The 23,604-nt window shown below is 47.0% G+C and overlaps 1 protein-coding gene across 1 annotated transcript; it reads left to right on the plus strand.

The window, feature by feature from the left end:
• On the plus strand, positions 1–16,524 carry LOC135827255 (mucin-5AC-like). Its single transcript, XM_065339785.1, has 14 exons — positions 1–361; positions 1,058–1,360; positions 2,993–3,120; positions 3,989–4,166; positions 5,570–5,896; positions 6,390–6,695; positions 8,080–8,302; positions 8,798–9,081; positions 9,540–9,679; positions 10,022–10,151; positions 10,674–11,342; positions 11,810–11,921; positions 12,276–12,339; positions 14,045–16,524. Exons 1-14 carry the CDS (start codon positions 262–264, stop codon positions 15,713–15,715), a joined length of 4,635 nt encoding a protein of 1,544 aa, XP_065195857.1. The 5' UTR covers positions 1–261; the 3' UTR covers positions 15,716–16,524.
• Positions 16,525–23,604: the final 7,080 nt, after the last annotated feature.

Consider the following 23,604-nt stretch of genomic DNA (forward strand, 5'->3'; position numbering starts at 1 on the left):
TTTGGCGACGCTTGTGGAGGTCACAGAATGGAATTTTGGTGGCGCACAATGACAGCAAGAAACCAGCCAACCCCGTGCTTCAAATGGGCGTCATTTATGGTCATACAGAATGACTACGGAATATGAAGCAAAATATTTTTCAGCAAAGACGACTTTGTAGGGGCCATTCGTGGAACATCGATGTTTCTGTTGAGTGTTGCCAGGCCGCATCCTCCGCTTTCAAGCTGAGGCAGCCAGTGTGTACATCAAGGGCGGAGGAGGATGGTGTTCTCGCTCACTGCCAGCCCACTTTTGCGGCTTGTTACCGTGCTCCTTATGGCCGGACTAACTATTCGACATGCATCCAGTGCTACCACAGTCGGTAAGGGATTCCCTCAATGCGCTTGCAACTTGATTTGTTCTTAGCACTTACTTTTCCAACACGAACACCGCCGCATGCCAGCAAGGGAATGAATTCTGGAAAATCTTGCAGCACGTTGTACTTAACTTGGCGATGCCAACCCCTTCAAGACTTCTTGTGATCCGACTATTTTACATGTATTTGGATAGCCAACAAAACAGAAATCAGAAGAGGCATGTGTAAATTTGAAATGGGGCCCTGCTGTGGTGTTGAAGAGTGAGAGGTAGGTTGCATACTGAACTGGCTTCGAGTATTGATCATTAGATGCCCATCATAATGTTCTCATCAGGTGATTGTAGTTGCTAGCATTGGCAGATAGCGTTGCACATAGTCTACAATGCCGGGGGCGTCGGAAGGTAACTTAGTGTGGTACGGTCAGCCATCTGAAGTGCAATTTACTCATGGGGGAGGGGTGACTGAGCCGAAACATTTGGAAAATTAGAGCCCAAATCAGTGCATTTTATTGATTCACGGGGTACTTGGGTCAAATAGTGGTACGGTCAATACCGTAGTGACCGTACCATGTGCGATGCCCCTGAATGCAGTTCTGCACGGTAAAAAAATTCTAAAGTAGCGACCGTAATGGTGACATCAATGTAAATGCACTGAGTCTGATGCAGTCTGTGTTGATGTGTCTCACATGTTGCGCTTTTGCAGGTCAGAAGCCGTCTTTTGACACGAGTAGCGTCACCAACAACATGGTATACTACATCAAATCAGCCTCATTCAATATTGCCTGCCTCGCTTCAGGATATCCCAAGCCTACAACTACGTGGCTGCGCAATGATGACGCCGTTGAGGTTACCAAAATGCTGCCGCAGCCGGTCTTTTTCCACGGCGTGATGGGCTTCACCAACATCGACACGTTAGCGGAAGCATACAACGTGACTGGCTGGTACACGTGTAAAGCCAGCAACCAATACGGGACAATCTACTCTGACATAGCCGTTGTAGCATACAGTAGGTTTAGGCCGCAGGCTGTACTATTGATGGCGTTGTTGGTATTCGTACTGTTCAATGTGTGGAGAAAGGGGGGTAAATGCACACCCATTTGTAACCCCAGAGGCAGAGGGACTCTTTGGTAGAACTTTGCAGTTTGGAGAGCGCTTTGTGGGCAGGTGTGTATTTACCACCATTTTGGCAGTGTCGTTTCACCACCATTCCTCTGCAGCATCATACAGTAAGACCTGTAATGGCGACCATTCGGATATGGCGATCACTCAACCATGGCGACCACTTTTCCTTGTCACGGACGCATTCATGTTCAAAACAGTTCGGATAAGGCGACCACTCGCTCAACGCGACCGACGACCACCTTCCCGGGACCGCGTTGCACCCTGCTAGTACATGTCTATGTATGCATTGCACTGTACACCATGCATGGTAGATCTAAACATCAGCGCAGGAAGTGTAGATGTACATGGTGCATGCACGACACTTGACAGGTCTGAGGGCCCCCAGGCACATACATGTACACGTACGTCATGCTATTAGTGTAAGTGCGAGCAGTATGATACACTGATCAAAGTGATATAATTGATCAAAATGATATACACTGGTTTGAGGGAAAGACGCAAACGGGAAAAGTCTGAAGAAAAAATTGACTGTCACCACCAGGACTTGAACCAGGGACCCTCGCCTGTATTCAGTGATGCTCTAACCACTGAGCTATGGTGTAGCCGCCATCCCAGCAGCCTGAGGCCGTTCAACATTTTCTTCAGACTTCGTAACTCACACTTCCTGTGAATCCACACAGGCGGGTGGGACGCAGCCCTCACTGTAACCCACGCAATTCACGTACAAACTGTCACGCAGGGAGCCCCAAGTCATAAAATATTACTGGTTTGAGAGAAAGACGCAAACGGGGAAAATGATATAATTGACCATAATTCCACCCCATCTTTTTTCCTTACATACTCATATAATTGACTATATAAATTGACCATATAATTGACCATATTCACATGTGATGTTATCACATGTGAATATGGTCACGTGATCCACTGAACCTGGATAAGAAGACCACCTGGCCAGGGTGACCACTTTTCTCGTCCCTTGTGGGTGGTCGTCTTAGACAGGTTTCACTGTATGATTCTGTATGCGAGTCTTCACACATCATTATCTCTCTATCTTCTCTCAAGTCTATTTTGAATGTGTGGTCTAGCATAGCTGCTCTGCTGAAATTGTTTTTTTCGGGACGAGAAATTGGAATTTTCCAGTTAAAGTTGATTAGAACTGTGTACAGTGGAACCTGTCTAAGACGAATGCTCACGGGACCTTCAAAACGTGGTCTCTGTTACCAGGTGCTCTCCTTATCCAGGGTCATTTGGCTGGAAATAGCATCCCTTGGTCCTGGTTTCAGTGATCTTCTAGAACAGGTGGTCGCCTTATCCGACTGGTTGCCTTGACAGGTTTTGCTGTATGTGTGAGAAATGGCACATGCGGTGGCTACACTTAAAACCGTTATACTCAAGGTGTAGGCATTCGTGTGAAAGTGCATGCGTGCTGACATCCATGCATACATGGTTCAGTAAGTTACACTGCCCATGTTTAACTTGGTACTATGATTTGTGTTTGTGCTTGAACCACCAGTCCTTCCCAAAATACTGCTTCATCCCAGCAGCTTGGTCATCACATCTGCTGCTAGCACTAATCCGTACCAAGCGCAGTTCATGTGCTTCGCGTCGGGTTATCCTCTGCCAACCTACGAGTGGTACCTTGTAAGGAGAACACGTTTCTTTCCATTTGTGTTTGTGTCAAGTATTTTGTGCAATGGCTGAGTTTGTGGCGTGAACTTGTGACTACCCCTGTGCCAGTATGCCTGCTCTGGGTCAGTAATGAGGCAGGACCTGGTATTGCCACCGCTGAGCATGCAAGGCTGCACGTCCTCGGCTGGGGAAAGCAAAGTAACTTATCGTATCAATCACAATGTTGATTGGCTAAGAATTAAGAGAATAGTAAACAACCGGAGGGCATGTGGAGGCGGTCGTGATGGTGAATGTGATAATTCAAGGAGGGCATGTGGTGTTTTTAGAACTAATTCAATTGGAAAAAAAGTTCCTCGGAGACACTACTAAGTCATGGTTAATTCAATTGGAAATATGGAATATATGTATATAAACATGACACTGACCATGACAGTCTTCCCTCTCAAACTGTGTTGGGACCATCAGGCTAATGGTTTCTGACGCTCTTACTATTACAGGTTCTGATACTGCTGCTGGCGAGCATGAACACACTCGATGATTTAAGATTTTCTTAGACAGGAGTGTTTCGAACGATCCGAATATTCTTTTTACAGTTCTGTCCGCAGATTGAGTATTTTACCAGTTATTAACATACTATTATACTAAAGACCTTTTATGACCTAAAATCTGAACTAAAATAGGGGGCAGTTGACCGTTATAACCAGGGTTTGAGTTAACCGCCATTGCAGTGGGAAATGACGACCAAAGTATCGAGGGGGGGGGGGGGGGCAACTATGATTGGTATTGTGCCCATTGTCCGCTGTTGTTAGTCCAATACTAGTACCAAGTATTGGAGTACCACTAAGTTATACCCGTGTACCTTTGTGATGTGCGCATACAGAATAGCAAGACATCCTCTAAACTGGTACCTAGTGGTTCTGTCAGCATTGGCACGTTATCATCGGGACACTCCATGCTCACCCTCAAGAGTAGATCTTCTGGGACGGTTTACTGCAAAGCAGTCAACGCCAGAGGGAGCGTCTGGTCTAACGCGGCAATATTGTCTTCAAGTTCTACCAGTAAGTAGAGCCGTGATTTGAGACAGTGGCATATGACACTACAGAGAATCCTTCCAGTCCCGCCATCTGACTATACAGTCGTCCCTCTCTAATCCAGCACTTTATAATCCAGCACCCTCGATAAACCAGCACAATTTGCAGTAGCCAAAATGTCCTCTTCATGCACGTTCTAGCAGAAAATCAGATTTGTTAATCCAGCACCCTCCCTAATCCAGCTGATTTTCCGTGGCACAAATGGTGCCGGATTATAGAGGGACCACTGTACTAGTATGGTCATTACTTTGTAGAATTCTGCCTCAGTCAGTCTCAGAGTGATCAGCACCTAGTAAGAGTTTCCTAAGCAGAACACACCGGGACGAGGCAGCTAAAAAACTCGCTGTCAGCATTCTGTGTGCATGCCGTCACTACCAAACTGAGTGAGTTCAGTGTCCGAGATCCGTTGCCGGGAGCTGTCTGTTCTCAGCCAAATTGAATGGTTGGAGCAGCGCTGTGCACTCTGTGACTGGAAGAGAGTTTGAGTCATGGAAGCTGTTGTTAACTGCTTGCAAAATGCAGGAGCAAGCCTCAAGTAACACGTATTAACTTTAACTATACATGTACATGTAGATGTTGTTTCGTTGTGTTGCTGTTGCATCGCTAATGTCTCTCTTATCCGAACATTAGGCGCTGCATCTGCCGCTAGGGTTTACCGGGTGTTAGCGGCCGTCGTGAGTTCCCTTCGGGAACGGACACGATAATTTACTTTTTTATTTTTTTATCCGAACATCGAAGCCAGTTACGGGCACCTTGGTCCACCCTGTGGAGGAGTTTTAGTTGAAATCTCAAGACACTACTCTTTCACCATTTTTTTGCGGAAATGGTGATGTTATGTGCCAGTTCTCTGGCTCTTCCCCATTGAAACATATGTGATTCAGAGTTATGGACACTTCCAGTCAGTATGGGCAGTACTTGGTCACCGGATAAGTGAGATACGAGTGTACTTGTATTGGCATTTGCACCACTGGTTCAGCCAAGAAGGTTAATGGGACACACACACACATGCAATGGTGATGTTATGTGCCAGTTCTCTGGCTCTTCCCCATTGAAACATATGTGATTCAGAGTTATGGACACTTCCAGTCAGTATGGGCAGTACTTGGTCACCGGATAAGTGAGATACGAGTGTACTTGTATTGGCATTTGCACCACTGGTTCAGCCAAGAAGGTTAATGGGACACACACACACATGCATCCTTAATAATCTAGGAGTGAGACCGAACAGCCTGCGGAATAGGAGTTGGTCTCCAGTGAAGCTTTACCAGGTTATATACCCAGGGACATAATCATACTGATGTTCTATTCTATGCATCTCTCGTACAGCTTGAAGTATTAGACCAATACTGTGTTTGTATCATGTTCCACAGGCTCCTCTTATTACATCACTACTAAGCTCACAACATACCGATCTTTCCACAAGGGTTCGACAGCATCGTACACATGTCGCTTTGTGTACTCGAGCAGTAGCGGTAGAGTCGACTGGTATTTCAACGGGAAAAAACTGAACAACGGCGGCCGCTATTCCATCAGCACCAGCAGATCAAGCAGCGGTGGATGGCTGTTTGCCAACTATGCGTACAATGGGTATCTCTCAATTAGATCGCTGAGTGATGCCGACTCTGGTGTATACTCTTGTGTGAGCACCGTGAGCAATGTTAACCGCGACCGTCGCTGCTTTGCACTATCTGTTCTTGGTAAGGGATTGCGCTCTCACCTCTCACCTCTCATCTCCTCTCACTTAGTGTTCTGTTGGCGGAGACTCCCTTTGATAGGCATCCATTTGCCTTTTGGAGAATCCTTGAAATAACATGTCAATGTTAATGCCAATGATTGCAGTCTGAGCAAGGGATTTGAAGGCATTGGTAATGTTTTTAAAACTCACGGACAACATGTATATTTCCTCTCTTGTTGCTACTCCGTCTCCAATGTGCTCCCCTGAATATAGGTCTAACTTATTGTTGTACTCCTTCAATAAAGTGTATCACTAGTGTCGGTCAGGTGCATAGCATCACAGACAGAGCTAGAGGCTGGCTGGGTGATTGTGTGGGAAAGATTGCATGCTAACATGCTAGCATCGGGGAGTCGTAAATTACCGGTATTTTTCTACTCCCTGATGCTGGCTATGACCGTGCACGGGTCACACTACTGACACTTTGATCGTCTCTTGACTGCGTGTCGCCTGTACAGTGTCACCCACCAACTCCTTGAACAGCGCTTCCAATCTCCAGTACCTTCAAGACGGCAGGAGATCGGCGTTCTTTGCTGGCTTCTCAACCGACGAAGCTGCACGTCCGCAGCCACGGCCCACGTGGCAGCTTTCGGATGGAAGCAGTCTCTCCAAGTCAGCCATCAGTGGCACGAGTGAAATCATCAGCAGCGTGGGTCTATCAGTAGTACAGATCCTTGGATCTTCAGCAAATAGCAATAGCCAAGTATCGCTGCTTTCCACTCTGTATAGTATGAAGTCACCAGTAATCAACTACAGTCTTCTCTGTAAGTTTCACAGTGTCTATATGGAACATGGAAACAAACGGAAAACATTGTTGGGCACCGTTCCTGAAGGAGTTTCATGGTTATGGCAAGGGAAGGAGTTCAAAGGATGCTCGAGTGTTGCGATAAATTTTTTCAAAAGATGTGGGTACATTTGTAGAGTAAAACTGTACAGGCACGGGTATACATGTAACCGTGTTCAAGGAGTTTTGTTTTAAAGATTGGCATTGCACAGTGGCAATACACTCAAACGCCTCTTATCCGGACGCCTCAGATACGGGCACGTCTCTCTACCGGGCACCTTCAGCTTGAGTTCCTATGGCACAAATGCTTCGAATTTGGGGTTTTTGAGCTTTTTTCCGTACCGTACTTCCGCACATATAAGCGCATGTGCTTATGTCCGGACATAAGCGCACCCCCCCCCCCCCCCAATTATAAGTAGGGCTCAAACGGTTAGTCCGATTAACCGGTTGCAGACCGGTTACGAAGAATTAACGGTTAACCGATAAGATAACGGTTACGCAGTAACTTTTCAGTCAGTTTTTCAAGTATCAGGTCGTTGCAAAGTGTGCCCTTTCGCGGGCTGTCGCACGCGTACGCAATTTCTGGGCTGTCAACTCGGTCATATCTGGTCTCTTGGTGTGAGAGTATGTATGAATGAGCATGCAAGAGAATGTACAAGTGTGCGTTGTACTGAAAAGGATACATTTTTTGAATGAGTATAGTCAAATATACGGTTAGAAAACAGTCCGCAGGTTTGCCGTGGCTTATACTTTAGTTATAGGTTATAACCGGTTAACCGACCGTTAGCTTAGCAGTTAACCGTCAGGGGTAAAACCGTGACCGTTTGAGCCCTAATTATAAGCGCATGGGCTAATATGTGAACACTATTGGTGAAACACCCGGGAGCTGAATATACTGCTAAGCATTGTGATAACACCGTTGTTTAGGACACAGACAAACCGTTATTGCACATATAAGCGCATGGGCTTCTACCCGAACATGTTCACAAAGCAAGAAATATTTTTTGTAGCAAATTTTCACATATAAGCCCATGGGCTTATATGTGGAGAAGTACGGTATGTACAGGAAGTGCTATTTTCACTGCCGACCTATGTAATTACACATTTTTATCAATGGGCTCCTTTTTTATCCTGAACATGTGCAATACGTTCCAAATAAACTTCTTCAAAAATGATTATGATACATGGTAGATGAGGTTTCCTGAGATACGGACAAATCTGAGATACGGGAAATGCCCGGTCCCAAGGTGCCCGGATAAGAGGCGTCCGAATGTATAATTTTTTTGGTACTATTCGGTTCAAAAATCTCATCTCTTCACGTCATTGTAATTGAGAGCATGCTTATGATCGTTTTTCACCCGTAGACTCCTGTGCAAACAACTTGGTCGTCAACCGTGAGGCTGGCCTTGGCCTAGACGGCTGGAGGACGGTTAGCGGAGACACGGCGAGCAGTGTGACATATACTGGTGCCGACCCAGCATCATCTTACTTCTACCTTTCCCAGTCAACACCTCAAACTACGGACATTCCTGCTCTGACGCAGGACATCAATCTTCCTCCTGTGAAAGTCACCACCATGAATATCAGGTGAGTTGGCGGTGCACTGTGCTATTCACTGGCCAAGTATGTAGACCTTGCACCAGGATTGACCGAAACAAATTTGGTAATTTGGCTGGTTCATTCGTCGATGAGTGATCTCATTTTTGGGCTATAGACTTTAAAACAAAAGTGATGGCATGATCCTCACCAGGCATGGAAACATGTCAAGAACCCTAGCAAGCTCAGACGAAGAGCCAGTATGCATATTGACAGAACTGGAGGCAAATGGTCTACTTTCAATGGTATGACATAATTATTGCACTGAGACTTCAGAAAGTACCATCTTAGTCAGAATATCGTACTCACTTTGGGATGCCGCGGAGCATGGGTGGATCGAATCTTGAGTGTGCGAGTCATGTATATTTACTGCACTACCGGTATATCAAATTTGATCGGCAAAATAATGCCACGTGCTCCAAGTACTGTATTGACGCGGCACAATGACTGTACCCAAAATGCACTCCATCTTTGTCCTACTCACAGAATGCGTGTGGCACAGCACTCGCTCTCAAGTGGTGTGTCTCCCCCGACGCCAAAGATCACCTATGCACTGTATTCAAGTGCCAACAAAAAGCTTTCGGAGACCTCCAAGGTACCCACCTCATCTCAACTCAAGCTCGCTGACTGGTACTGGATGCAGTGGTCCGTCTCTGCCCCATCCGCCCTATCCAAACTTGTCTTGTCGCTAACATCAAACAGTGCCCTGGGTGCTGACGGGCGTGTCCGCTACGACAGTGTATGCGTATCTATTGCCTCATCTCCAGAGGGTAAGTGGAACATTGGGTGATTTGTATCGCTGTACGAACTCTAACAGATTTCCAAATGTTCTACTTTCTCTTCCACACCCAAGCCCTAGATTTGTGCTTTTGTTTGCAAGTTTCAGAATGGGTTTCGAGTAAAAACGGTTGTCCTCCACAGACTCTGGCCAGTCACTTGTCTCAAATTTGGTCAACTACTTCCATTCCTACAATGTTTCGTTGCCCTGATAAATTCACCTCACGGCAGTAACCAGTCATCAGACTTGATGGATTTCCAGGAAGCCGGCAGGGTTTCTGCATTCCAGTGGTAAGAACCGGAAAAGGTCTGTCCATCCGGGTGTCCTGGTCCATGAGTGCTGAACATATATGTTACACTGCGGAGACGTGGTGAGCAATGTCATATCGATAGTATACAGTTTCTTACTGTGTTGTTTTTTCTTCTGCATGGTCGTTTTATTTTCCTGCAGCGTCAGTGACGCTTGTTCCAACGGTCACAAGTAGGTCCTATCTGGCTGGAGACTGCATTCTACTGACATGCCCTACGGTTGGATATCCAGTGCCTTCAATCCAGTGGACTATTGCAAGTCCTACCACTACAGCCAATCAGGTGAGCAGCATCGTCTTACAGAACCATGCATACGCCTATTTTCTTTTTCATTGATCTGCTGCTGGTGCTGCCACTTGTGTGCTACCGCTGCCGTTGCTGCCACTGGCAGTGGTGGTGCTGGTGCTGGTGCTTGTTGCTGTTGCTAGTGGTGTGCATGGTATTGAGACGTGATATATTTGTAAGCGTATGTGCATGTGGTTGCGTGCGCATACCTACCCAGGACTGAACATGCAGGCTGTGTCCTGTTAGTGGGCGTACGACCTGGTTTGCAGCGTTATGGTAGCGACTCCATGGCGTCTTCCTCATTGGCATGCATGCTGTGTTGATGTTTGTCACTTCTAGTATTGGGTGGACGGATCTCTGAAGCTATGCAATCTTCAGATTACTGATCAGACAACATACACGTGCAAGGGCACGAACAACGCCTTCAACACACAGAACGACAAGTCGATAACCTTCACACTCACATTGTGTAAGTGTTTGCACGTACTGGTAGTATGGTGTCTATATCATGTATGAACCACTTCTGCAGGCAGTTCCATTGTTCAAATCAAGTCGTTATCATTGTTAGTTGGGTGTCCCTGAACTCAATTCACTCTACTCCTTTTTCACAGTCTTTAGGAGAGGTGGATTTTTCTTTTGACCAGACAAGACCAGACGACACTAGCAGACACTAGCACGAACACTGCACCAGTCACACTCCACAACAGCTAGAAGTTGCTCCTGACAAGCCTTGTTTCGTTCCATTATGGTGTTGGTGTTGAGTTCCCAACACCATAATGGAACGAAACAAGGCTTGTCAGGAGCAACTTCTAGCTGTTGTGGAGTGTGACTGGTGCAGTGTTCGTGCTAGTGTCTGCTAGTGTCGTCTGGTCTTGTCTGGTCAAAAGAAAAATCCACCACTACTATTTGACGGACCTACTGAAGATGGCATCACCAAATTAGTCTTTAGGAGAGTATAACAATTATGTTTGTCTTTCTTCCCATCCTATAGATGTTCCAACAACTGTATATATACCCACAACAACACCGACCACCACTCCGACTACCACTCCGACCACCACTCCGACCACCACACCAACTACCACACCGACTACCACTCCGACCACCACACCAACTACCACACCAACCACCACACCAACCACTACACCAACCACCACACCAACCACCACACCAACCACCACACCAACCACCACACTAACCACCACACCAACCACCACACCAACCACCATCCCTACCACTACCCCTACCACCGTCCCTACTACCATACCAACTACGCTTCCGACCACAGTGACAACACCGACGACCAGGCCCACAACCACACCCATCACCACATCACCAACAACGACACCAATCACCGCAGCACCAACGTCCACACCATCACGTGCAACACTGCCAATACCGACAGAGCCCATTCAAGAGTTCACAACTGCAAGGCCAACGGCACCAGCGACAACAACCAATATTGTGCCTACAACACCGTATGAAGTCACTGCAGTGCAGACTAGCAAGGAAACAACAGTTACTAGCAATCATCCACCCACGCTAAGTACCACAGCCACCACTCAGGCAGATTCTTCAAGCACTGTGGCTCAGTTTTCAGCTTCAAGCCTATCCTCTGAGACACCTACTAGCTCTGTCCTACCTGATTTACAACAAACAGGTGAGTAAGGATTTTTTAGTCATCGACTTTGGTATACATCTAGAGGCTTCATTTTTGTTCCCGGTTCTCTCAATGACTGCGTACTGCATACGTATGACTACGCAAGTCCAATCCCTGTTTTACACGCAATGATCTTCATGTTTCGCTAGGTGGATATTACGTTGTGTGTGGATTTCGCTGCTCGCCAAGCCGAAATAGGATTGTCTTAGTGAAAGATGTTAGCGGCCAATTCCTTTACCATTATGCTATGACCGTATACATTGGATGCGATGACTGAATGTATGTACAATGTCATGTACTGTATGTATGTAGTGTATGCTGGAAAGTTCACTATCCGCAGCATTGAGGTGCATTTGAGCATGCAATGTATTGCACTATGTTTGAACTGAGTCAGTTGAATTTACGCATCTACATTGTATGTGGGTGAGCTGGCGAATACCCGTGTCCCATCTCTTGCCCTGCCGCAGGCGAACAGAACCAGGGAGAGGGTGAACGCAGCATCACACCTATCATCATTGGTGGTGCTCTTGGTGGCGTACTTCTCATCATGGTGGCAATGCTATTTGTCATCTTCGTCAAGTAAGACATGTCTCCAGTTACAGTGCAGTGGCTGCTATTGAAACGGGAGCTGCCACAGTTTCTTTGATAGCTGCCACAGTTTCTTTGATAGCCTCAACAGAACTACAAGATGTATGAATTCTGTTGACTGTGTTGTTTGTGTTTAATACTCGAACAAAAGGTTAATCGGGCCCTGTCCATTTCTGCTGGATTAGACTTTTTGCAACTGATGTTATACTTTCTTTGCCACGATTTTGTTTACGGAGGGAGTAGCACATCGGTCACAACGCACAGAAATACTCCTTGCACTTGACATCTGATACACATACTGTTCATTGTCTTAGATGCTATATCCCGGTGTTTGTATGTGCTCAGGAAACGGAAAAGGGCTGACATTTCTAAACACCACCAGCCTGAGGTCTTCTATAGCCACAAGAAGGTATGCAATCGGGAGCCGCTCCACGTCTCAGACTCTACTTTCTAAGCTTGATCCGTCAGATGATGCACTGCAGTACATGTGTTTGGCTTGCCACGTTACGTTGGCCGCTATGGCTTGTGTGTCGTCTTTTTGGTGTTATCCCAAAGCATATCCGCCGCATCTGCACCCGGAGAAAGACAAAAGTCTATTCTGATTCGACTTCATATTTTAATGAAAGCTTACACAGACCCCGGTCCTGCCGGCAGGACCTGCCATCGGGTAGGACCATCATACACAGACATGCTGCACGACCTCTGGTCTAACATTGACGTAAAACCTCAGTGCCCCTTGACTGTTTCTAAGGGGCTAATGAAGGAGTCCACAGGTGTTTAGAAATGATCGTACAAGGCATATTACGAAATACCATGGCTACAGCCCATGGCAACCTCGGAAGTGGAGTATGGAATTTTGCTATCCACTGCCATGGCAAGCTGAGCAAGACAATAAGTCCGGCCTCACCACGATTGACGTGGCATGGTCAAAACTTTTCACTTTGGACATGGTTGCTAGCGCAGAGGAGTATGTACATTTTTACAACAATTGATAAAACTGCACATGCGCCATGCACTGGAAATAGTCTTGCATTTTGCGCCATTACTTTGCCTTAAACGAAGACCTCATCACAACAAATTTCAAGAAAACTCTCAACCAAAAATACTCTAGCAGAGCTATTTCTTGCAAGCTATCATTGATTTTAATGTCAGCACATATGTTTCAAGGCAATAGAGCTTTTTCAAGGTTGGCGAGAATGTTTTTGAATCGCAGGTGAAGAGGTGAAGCCCAGTCCACGTTCACTTTGTACGGGAATGAATGTGTGGTGGTGAAACAAGCGCTAGAATGGCGTTCAACTTGATCGTGAGTCAGAGCGGTTGCCGGGAAGCCCTTCCACAGCTTGGGAGAAAAGCAACATGCATCAGAATCGCTCCAAGCGCTGGTGGAGACGAACCTGTCATATGCTGTATACTTTTCAATGCTTTTTGACATGCGACTTGTTCACGAGAATCTTGGGGTGAACGCCGCTAGCGGGCACAACACCCGCCCTTGAAAAATGCTCTATAGCAGCAGTCGATTACGTTAGGAAAATGCTTGAGATAATAAAATCTTAGGTCACAAAGGAGTGCAGTGCAGCGAGTCCACTCCGTTGTGTATTCCTAAGGCTTGGTTTCCTTGTTTGCTGTTAGCTACTTGAAGTAGGAATAGCAGTGGCATCTGATGTACCCAATGCTGTAGACAGCACGCTGTTTCGGCCATAAAGGCCTCATCAGTACAGCTACGAGCTAAATAGGCCGAGCTACCAGCCATGGTGCAAAGGAGGCGCCACAGACATTAAGATAGCTCGACGCTCTAGCGCCAGAGTGCTCAAACTACAAAAAGTAGCGGGCAATGCGTGATGCAGAAGCACTAGAGCAGCCTACTGAGAGTGCTCAACAAGACGAAAGCCGAGGAGCGTAATACCCAATGCTGTACTGATGTGCAAAATAATCTTCCTAAACTTCTTATGTATAACGTTGTGTGTGTGTGTGTGTGTGTGTGTGTGTGTGTGTGTGTGTGTGTGTGTGTGTGTGTGTGTGTGTGTGTGTGTGTGTGTGTGCGTGCGTGTATGTGTTGGTGCGTGTGTGCGCGTGCACATGTGTGTGCCACATGCTGTGGTGTTTTGGGAGTTTAGACGGGCGGTGGTCTACATCGCTCTGAATCTACTGCCTCCACGTCTGTCATGCTGAGGATGCAAGGCTTTGCAGAATCAGACGATGGTCACTTTAACCCGGCGTACCAAGGTGAAGATGGAATGGACCATTTAGACAGCCTTGATGGCATTGGTGACGCTAGCGTGAACCCAGCAGATCCTTTCCAGCAGATGATGGCCAGTGGCAGCTTGAAAAGGACACCATCAAAGCCAAATGCGTATGTAAAGCATGACTTCAGTGGTCCAGCAGCTAGATCTCCTACAGGTATGGCAAATGGCAGTATACCGACAAATGGCAGCATGCGGCAACCCATACCGAGTCGCAGCTCGTCTCTAAAACCAAGCCCTACCAATCATTCCACTGCTGCTGGAGAGAAGAAGAATGCCCAAACATTGGCTACTGGCAGCAAAGCTGGTGGGGGTGTGCCAATGGCGAAGCGTGGTGCGACCAGGTCCGTTCGTTCCACTTCAGCAGCATCGGATCTTCCCCCAGATCTACCTTCTAGTTCACGACCATCATCAGTTACACTAAACATCTCGACATTGCCTGCTTCATCCCCACCCGCTCTTCCACCTGGATCACCACAGGAGGTGTATGAAGACATGGGAGGTGCAGCGGGAACAGCAGCAACAGCAGCAGCACCGGCAAGCGCCCTGGCAGCAGAGACAACGACGGGTGAGGGCGAGTACTACACAGCAATGGGATCCACGGCAAGGAGTGCTCCTAACCCTGCAAGCACTCTATCCACTGGTGTCAATGGAGGCGATATGTACGAACCTACAGATCTGTCTTCTCGTTCACAAACTGCCAGAGCCAGGACAATGGCTAGCAACACATCAAGGACCCTGCCTGCAGTGCCTCAGACATCTTCTCGACCGTCAGCTGCTATACAGAACCCAGTGTCCCTAAGTGCGGTTTCAAGCAGGACACAGGCACAACGTTCTGGCGTTTCGCTACAAGAAGCACCGAAGTTGCCTGCCCGAAACGCCACGCGACCAGCATCTCAGCAGCAGCAGCCAGCCAAATCAACGACAATGCCTGCTCAACTCGACAAGCGCCAGAGAGTTAGCATACCTAAGCAGACGCAGCTCAGCCATGCTGTCACAACAGACCAACGCCAAGCTGAAATCCAGAGAAAGATTGACAGTGAGAGCAAGAGGGCGCGAGACGCCACTCAGCGTCAAATGCAACAGCGCACAGTCAATCAGTCAAGACCGCTACCCGCTCCTGGCGCACCAAGAATCGGGTATGAAGATGTGAAAGTCAGGCCAGCTGCTGGCGGCAAGAAAAAGCAATCCGGTACCGTGAATCCACCAGCTGCTTCCTCAGATGCTGGTAGACCTTCTCTGAAAGCAGTTGGCCTAGCGCCCTCTATTGACGCTGGTGATTACTACACAGCGTCCCAACTCAAGCCCGTCGGCCTGCAACAACCTGTAGGTGCGGGAGAGTATTACACAACTTCCCAACTCAAGCCCGTCGGCCTGCAACAACCCGTTGGTGCGGGAGAGTATTACACAACGTCCCAACTCAAGCCTGTCGGCCTGCAACAACCCGTTGGTGGGGGAGAGTATTACACAACGTCCCAACTCAAGCCTGTCGGTATTCAGACCAGCCAGGGTCAAGAAGGCTACTATACAATCTCTAAGCCATGACACAGTAACTGCTACCCCATCTCTGAGACATGACACAGTACATGACACAGTACATGCTCCCCCAGGCTATCTGCATGTCATGACACAATATTTGCTTCCCCCTCCCCCCATGGAGTCCATTCTATTCGGGTATCGTATTGTCTCAGACAGAATTAGCCCTTTATCGCAATCCTGCCACATTTACAAGTTCAGTTTGAAAGCAAGTAGCACCCCCCCCCCCCCCCCCCATGGAGGCCATTCTATTCGGGTACCGTATTGTCTCAGACAGAATTAGCCCTTTATCGCAATCCCGCCACATTTACAAGTTCAGTTTGAAAGCAAGTAGCACTGCTTGAATCCTAAAATAGTCAGTCTCGGCATCTATGGTAAATGTATACTATTATTGTCATAGTGACGTTTGTTTCACGATAGGAAGGCTAGTCATATAATCGTCATCACATACATGCGCCAACTGTTGAGCATTCTCTCTTGTGCCCATAGTCACTTGCTTCTGCAGGCAGAAGCAAGATAATTTTGATAGCGCTTGTAGCGTGAGGAGTGCTGATGTGCCATTGACGTCATTGCGGCTGGATGTGTTCCGTTGATCTGTTCTGTATCTGCTCTCTTCTATTAATTTTAGTTGTCACCAGTAAATTATTGTAGATGATGGTGTAGACTGTAGTCCTGATTGAAGGTTGATTATGCGGAGCGGTGCTTGCCTATGCCTTTTGCCTTCAGTTGACTGAACTGTGAGTTTCGTCCGTCCTTCAATACTCAGTCCAACCATTACTGGAGTGATTTTGGCTTGCGCAGTCATTTTGTTGTGCAACTATCTACTGTTTGGTGTGGTTTGCCGGTTTCGAACACGGTTTTGAGGCTTGAATTGCCGTTACTGTGTGTGAGTCGGTGACCGTTGCTTGCGGTCATTATTTGTGCACCCACGTGGGACGGCGTCACTGTGCTTGTCAGTGGCTGGAAGGTACAGGTGTCCTTGCACTAAGCATGGTCTTGTTCCCATAGGTGATGCCCTGGAGAAATTCCGGCCTGTTATCTATCACACTAGTATGGAGCCAAGTGTTTAAAAGTACAATTATGCTGTGTAATGTATTCGCTTATTAAAGGGAGAGGGGGGGGGGGGGGCGAAAAGCAAGAAAACGGATGGATCTGCCTTTTTTTTTTGTAGTGTACATCTTGAGTTGCGCAAGGTGAGATTCGATCCACACGGTGCAGTACTGGCGCCGGCACTGGATCGAATTACATCAATGACTACTTATACTTATACTTATAGACTCGGAGTCGGAGTCGGACTTGTACTTCGAGAAGTAGTTCAATTTTATATTGGTTCTTTTTTTGGTTTCTGCCATTTGCATAGTATGTCATGTACATGTATGACCATTAATGCATTACATAAAGGCAGAACAACAGGGACCAAAAATCTTTCTCGTAACTCAGAGTTTCGTGTTTGTGTATGACCATTACGGCATTTTGAGATTAAAAGATGCATATTCGTATGCTTTGATATACTAGTAGTGGATTTCTATCCCTCAATCTCCGAAGACCGCCTCCAGAGATCCATTGAATTTGCCCGCCGCTACACGAACATCTCCCAGGAGGAGTCTGACATCATTTTCCACTCCAGGCGATCGCTACTGTTTGGCCTGGAGAAGCGCTGGGCGAAAAGGCATAACGAGCACTTTGACGTGACAATGGGGTGCTATGATGGAGCTCAGTGAAGTGTGTGAGCTTGTTGTAGCCTTTGCCCTCGTCATGATAGCGGATGTGTTCAACGGCAGAGGCGTCGGATTGTATCACGACGACGGTCTGGCTGTGTTCAGGTATGCGTCGAGACATGAAGCTGACCGAATAAGAAAGGAGATGACCAAGATATTCCAGAACCTCGGACTGAAAATAACGATCCAGACAAACCTGAAGAGATTCGATTTTCTGGACGTGACATTGGACCTGACCACCTGAAAGTACTGCCTACCGGATAGCTACCGGAAACCGAATGACAAGCCGACGTATCACCTACTTCGAAGTACCATTCAAACCATGCACCCTCAGTCATCCAGAACTTGCCTGCATCGATCAGCAGAAGACTCACCGATATTTCCAACGATGAGGGCGTGTTCAGAGAGACGACTCCGATCTACAGTGACGAACTGAGACTGAGAGAGAGAGAGACTGAGAGAGAGAGAGAGAGAGAGAGAGAGAGAGAGAGAGAGAGAGAGAGAGAGAGAGAGAGAGAGAGAGAGAGAGAGAGAGAGAGAGAGAGAGAGAGAGAGAGAGAGAGAGAGAGAGAGGGAGGGAGGGAGGGAGGGAGGGAGGAGAGAGAGAGAGAGAGAGAGAGAGAGAGAGAGAGAGAGAGAGAGAGAGAGAGAGAGAGAGAGAGAGAGAGAGAGAGAGAGAGAGAGAGGGGGAGTGGATACCGGGAGAACGTAGACGGTGCTTTGACGAGCTTAACACGGTGCGAGACAAAAAGAAAAAAAGGAATCGTCACCGGAACATCATAATGGCTAAATCCACCGTTCAGCAAGAATGTCGCCACTGACGTCGGACATCGCTTCCTCCAGCTACTGGTCAAACACTTCCCCAAAGGCTCAAGTCTCACGATAATCTTCAACGGTAACCCTGTAAAAGTTAGCTATAGTTGTATGCAGAATATGGCCACCATTATCAAGCAACACAATAACATGATCCCACAACCCAAGAAACAAGCCAACAGAGGTGACAACGACGCCAGAACGTGTAACAGTCGGAAGAAAGCATTATGCCCACTGGACGGAGCGTGTCTAACGGAGAGCGTTGTGCATAAGGCAAGAGTCAACAACGCTGCTATAACCACCAATCATCATTCCGCCACAGACAACACGAGAAGCCTTCTGAAGGACACCCGCCTTTCGCAGCACGTCTGGGCCAAGAAGGATGAAGGGAAGGCATGCAGCATTTTATGTCCACCGCAAAGCAGTGGCCTACGCGACAACAAAAGCAAAAGGTGCAACTTATGCCTGGCGGAAAAATTGGCAATCGCACAAACACTCAAGTCCCAAGCACCTCTCTCTCAACAAGAGGAGTGAAATTGTGTCAAAGTATCGCCATGAGAATAGGTACTGCCTTCGGAATTTCAAACCATCCAGATGCATCACCAAATCAAGTAGCAGAGAGCCAGCTCCAGTGCAGTGCGTCACTTGAACTACTGTAGACTGTGTAGTATCTTTCACCACTGCTGTCATTCACACCTTTCAAAGTCATACCGTGATGCAATCTTTCACAACTGCAGTACTGCTGCTGTCATTAATTTTACACTTTTGCTTTGTGGGTACCACTACCACTAGTACCAGTATCCAGAGTTACATTATATTTTTTACACTTTTTCCTCTTATTACTGTTTGAACTACATGTAGCTCTGCCTTTTGGTATTGAGCCCTCTATTGGACAGCCTGGAACCTCTCTGTTTGAGAGGTTCCAGGCTGTCCAATAGAGTGCTCAATACCAAAAGGCAGAGCCAGTTCAGACAATAATAGGAGGATGAAAAATTAACCGAGTCATTACCGTTTTCTGATGATCGGAAACTCGGAATAAAAACGCTGTCCCCTCAGCACCAGATCTTGACGGGCCTCGCTGGCCTACGAGTCTAACGAGCAACTCTCACCAAAACATCTGTCAATCAGCGACGAGGTGGCGGAGCTGGTGCAGTTTGTTGGTGTTGAATTTTATTTAAAGTCGCAACACAAACAGGTTTCATGACCGATTGCGGATCGGTGAAAATAGAAGACAACGTCGCCATCAAGCGCTGCATCCTTTCATTTGGCCACTTCCGAGGTCGATGACTGTCTGGACTGCTGAAAATCGATCACGATCCGCGGATCAGGAATGATCTGCTCTAAAATCACCTCAGTCACGATCTGGGAGTTTTCGACGCGAAAGACCCTACTCGTACCGTCGGCAGAAACTGGTTTTTGTCCCGTCCAACACGGACGCACACACCCCTGGCATTGGGCCATTCAGTGCTTTGGGGGCAAAACCTGGCGGAAATCCTATTCTTGTTATAGCTTGCTCTTTGGAGAAATAGACTTCAAAAACCCAATTGGAAGAGCATTCCATGGGGGATTGCCAAAACAATTGTGACGAAAACTCAAAATTTGACCCATTTATGGCCAAAAGCTAGGATATCATCTTTTTCTGAATGGACTTTTTTGTTTGTAACATGTTCTATTTTGTCCCTGGTTGCTCTGAACAATATTACATTGCTCTGTGGAAGTGAAATTGAGATGTGAGAATGTTTGAAGCCTATGCCGGCATGCCCGAGATCTTTCGGAAGCATTCTTTGCTCCTTGTAGTTTTCGTACCCGGGGTTAGGATCATTATGGGCGTGTACGTGTGTGTGCACAGTCATGTACTTCGAAGTACACTGTCTGTAGTACGTGTTAGATACTAGTAAACCAGTGAACATGTTATGACTTGGGGCTCCCCGCGTGCTAGTTTGTACGTGAAGTGTGTGGGTTACAGTGTGAGGGCTGCGTCCCACCCGCCCGTGTGGATTCACAGGAAGTGCGAGTTACGAAGTCTGAAGAAAATGTTGAACGGTCTCAGTGTTGAGATGAGGACTACACCAGTTCTCCGATCATGATCTGGTTTATGCAGCATTGGATGTAAAGTCCAATACACAACTGCCTGCTTACGATGTTACCTTGAAGACCCGCGACTATAGGAATATCAACTTCCCAGAGTTAATAGGTCTGCTTGAGCATGCAAACTTGTCTTCGTTCTCGTCTACAAACGTCGATGAAATGCTCGACGAATGGTTGGGTAAATTCAACACTGTTCTAGATGTGGTAGCGCCGTACAAACAGCCTGGTAGACGCACAAGACCGCGCAAGAAGAACTGCCCGTTCATGACCCCAGAGCTCTTGGCACTCATCCGCCAGAGGAAATCAGCTTTTCGTCGATATCGCGCCAGTGGCTGCATTGACACTACATTACAGCGATGTTTTACCTCTCTGAGAACTCGGTGCAACAATCTCTACCGTCGACTTAGAAATTCCCATTTCCAGAACGTGTGCCTAAAATATAAACAGAGCCCAAAGCTGTTGTGGTCCACTATCAACCACATAACTAATCGATGTCGTTCCCACATCCCTCCTGCGGTTGCAGCTGACGAGTTGAACACCTTCTTCCATAAGATAGTGACTGATCCAAACCCCAGGTACGACATCCCAGATGGACCCCCGCCTCAATCTGCATTTGGTATGTTTAAGCAAGTCACTGTAACAGACGTCAGGGCAAGACTTGCCTCCCTCGACAGCAGCAAAGCACCAGGACCCGATTGTCTTCTTCCCAGTATCCTGAAGGCCACATCCAATGTTATTGCACCTTCTATATCAGCCATCTTCAACACTTCTCTTCAATCTTCGACTTTCCCTCATCTTTTTAAAATCTCTAATATCACCCCCATTCTTAAATCCCGGCAGGGTGATCACACTTCTCCGTCCAACTATCGCCCAGTGTCGCTTACGAGCATTCTCAGCAAAATGCTCGAACGTCTTGCCCTTGACCAACTGCTGCGGGACTTCGACCTGTATACTTGTCTACACGATCATCAATTTGGCTTCCGGCCCCAGCGATCAACAGTGCAGGTCATGACCTTGGCTGTAAATGACTGGACGTTGGCTAGAGATGTGGGTCATACAACCGTTGTAGCATTTATTGACTTAAGCAAGGCCTTTGATCGAGTTGTGCACCAGGAACTTATCTTTACTTTGCACAGCTTAAGCATTCATAGTTCTGCCCTGAAATGGTTCGCTTCCTACCTGAACGGCCGGCACCAGCGTGTATGTATAGCCTCTGGAACATCATCTCTTCTCCCTGTAACCCGAGGGGTTCCGCAGGGAACAATCTTGGGTCCCACCCTTTTTAACCTATATGTGCGACTCTTACCTGACCTGGCTGCAGGGAGCGGTGCAAAGCTCCTCATGTTTGCCGATGACAAGACTTTGTACGCTTCCTCACGAGATCCAATAGTATGCGCCGATGTCGTGTCCTCGGCTCTCGCTAAGATACACAATGAACTAAGATCACTGGGCATGAGCGTTAATGTTGACAAAACCGTGGTCATGAGGATCTTGCCGAAGAATGCTCCTGACGTACAAAGACCCGTTCTTGTTGAGCTGGGCGGCACTACCTTAAGGGAAGTGAGTGTAATTCGCTGCCTTGGTATCCTTATCGATAACAAGCTCTCATTTGCTCCACACGTAGATCACCTCACCAGCAAGGTGTCACGCAAGATAGGCGCGTTGCGACGCACCTTCCGCCAAATGGCAGCATTTGCCCGTCGCCAGTACCTGCTTAGTGTGATTCATCCCGACTTTGAGTATTGTTTCCCTGTTTACGCATCTCACCTATCAGCACAGTCCAGGGAGAGATTGTTTACCTTGTTCCGTAGAGCTGTACGAGTTACCTGCGGTGCTTCATATCATGCTGCTGTACCACCCCTTCTTGCTTCTCTTCAAATAAAACACCTTGAATACCGATGCATTTATCAATTTCTTACGTTTACGTTTATTTGTCATATTGTTCAGCCTGCATCATGCTTACGCAGTCTTTTCCCTTTGCCCACCTCTAAGCGGTCAACTCGTGGAACTACAACAAACAATATGTCAATTTGCTTGCATAAATCCATGGTAGGGTACAATTCCTTTTCCTCCAGAGCATCCCTTATGTGGAATGCCCTCCCTGCTCACTTGAAAGGAAGTGAGGACATTAGATCATTTTCTACAGAACTTTTGCACGCTCTAAATGACGACAAATTGACTATATCCCTATATCCCCTCCTTTTTGAAAATGTATTTCACCAATAATATAAGGCTTGGAATTTTTTAAACATGAATATCGACGGACTTGCCCCTTCTGTTCATGCATTGACCTGCTCTAGTAATGGTTCATGAATCCGCCCAGTCCACATTCCTTCTCCGTTTCTCTCTAGTAATGGTTCATGAATCCGCCCAGTCCACATTCCTTCTCCGTTTCTCTCAGTTTTCCTTTCCTTTCAGTTGCATCTTCCTCTCTGCTCTGTTTTATTTTCTCTTTTCGTTCGTCCCTCTTGATATTTGTACTTTGTACTGTTGAGGCAACGAACTGAAATAAAAAACAAACAAAACAAAAACCATAGCTCAGTGGACAGTGGTTAGAGCATCGCTGGGCCACTGCCTATCGCTGGCTACAGGCGAGGGTCCTGGTTCGAGTCCTGGTGGTGACAGTCAATTTTTCCTTCAGATTTTTCCCGTCTGTGTCTTTCCCTCAAACCAGTTAACCTTGTTTTGTTGAAACATGTTTTTGGTTGACACTTGTTACAATGACATGTAAAGAGGACATATTTTTGTCATGCTGTCCTCCACCGTGTTACAGTGCTGTCATGATGGTGACAGTAACTGTTGTCAGCTGACGTGACGAGCTGACGGAAGTTAGTTGGAAAAAGAAAGAATGAAGAGTATAAAAGAGATGAAAGAAGAACAATTCACAACAAAAAGCTACTAAGTTTATGAGGACTGAGCATGAAGAAGACACCCAGGAGCGAATAAAGAACACACGCGACTGACGGTACAACAACAAGAAGCCTAAGACAAGTCCCTAGCATACAGAGGGTCAGAGCCGGGTCTAACACCCTTACGGTTCAGATGGTCGCACGACCGGGGCTCTACCAAGGCGTGGATGGATGTAGAAAGGTCACTGTTTCCGAACACTGTATGGTCCTCCACCTGGCCACATGCTGTATAAACCAACAACATGCTGTCAACCAACAACTCTGTGGTGTCAACGTTACCACTGGTTACCACGGGTGCATGGTAGGTATAATAATAGTATTAGTAGTACATGTATAATCAAGAGTACATAACCAGTGTTATCAGGTTATG

Source organism: Sycon ciliatum, chromosome 1 (assembly GCF_964019385.1).
Source record: "Sycon ciliatum chromosome 1, ocSycCili1.1, whole genome shotgun sequence".
Taxonomy (NCBI): Eukaryota; Metazoa; Porifera; class Calcarea; order Leucosolenida; family Sycettidae; genus Sycon; species Sycon ciliatum.

What these genes read in the sequence shown, in the direction of transcription:
- LOC135827255 (XM_065339785.1), top strand. Translation starts at nt 262, where the DNA reads ATGGTGTTCTCGCTCACTGCCAGCCCACTTTTGCGGCTTGTTACCGTG. An exon ending in ATTGTCTTCAAGTTCTACCA is followed by an intron (nt 4,167 to 5,569) that starts GTAAGTAGAGCC and finishes CATGTTCCACAG; the next exon opens with GCTCCTCTTATTACATCACT. An exon ending in TCTTCTATAGCCACAAGAAG is followed by an intron (nt 12,340 to 14,044) that starts GTATGCAATCGG and finishes TTGGGAGTTTAG; the next exon opens with ACGGGCGGTGGTCTACATCG.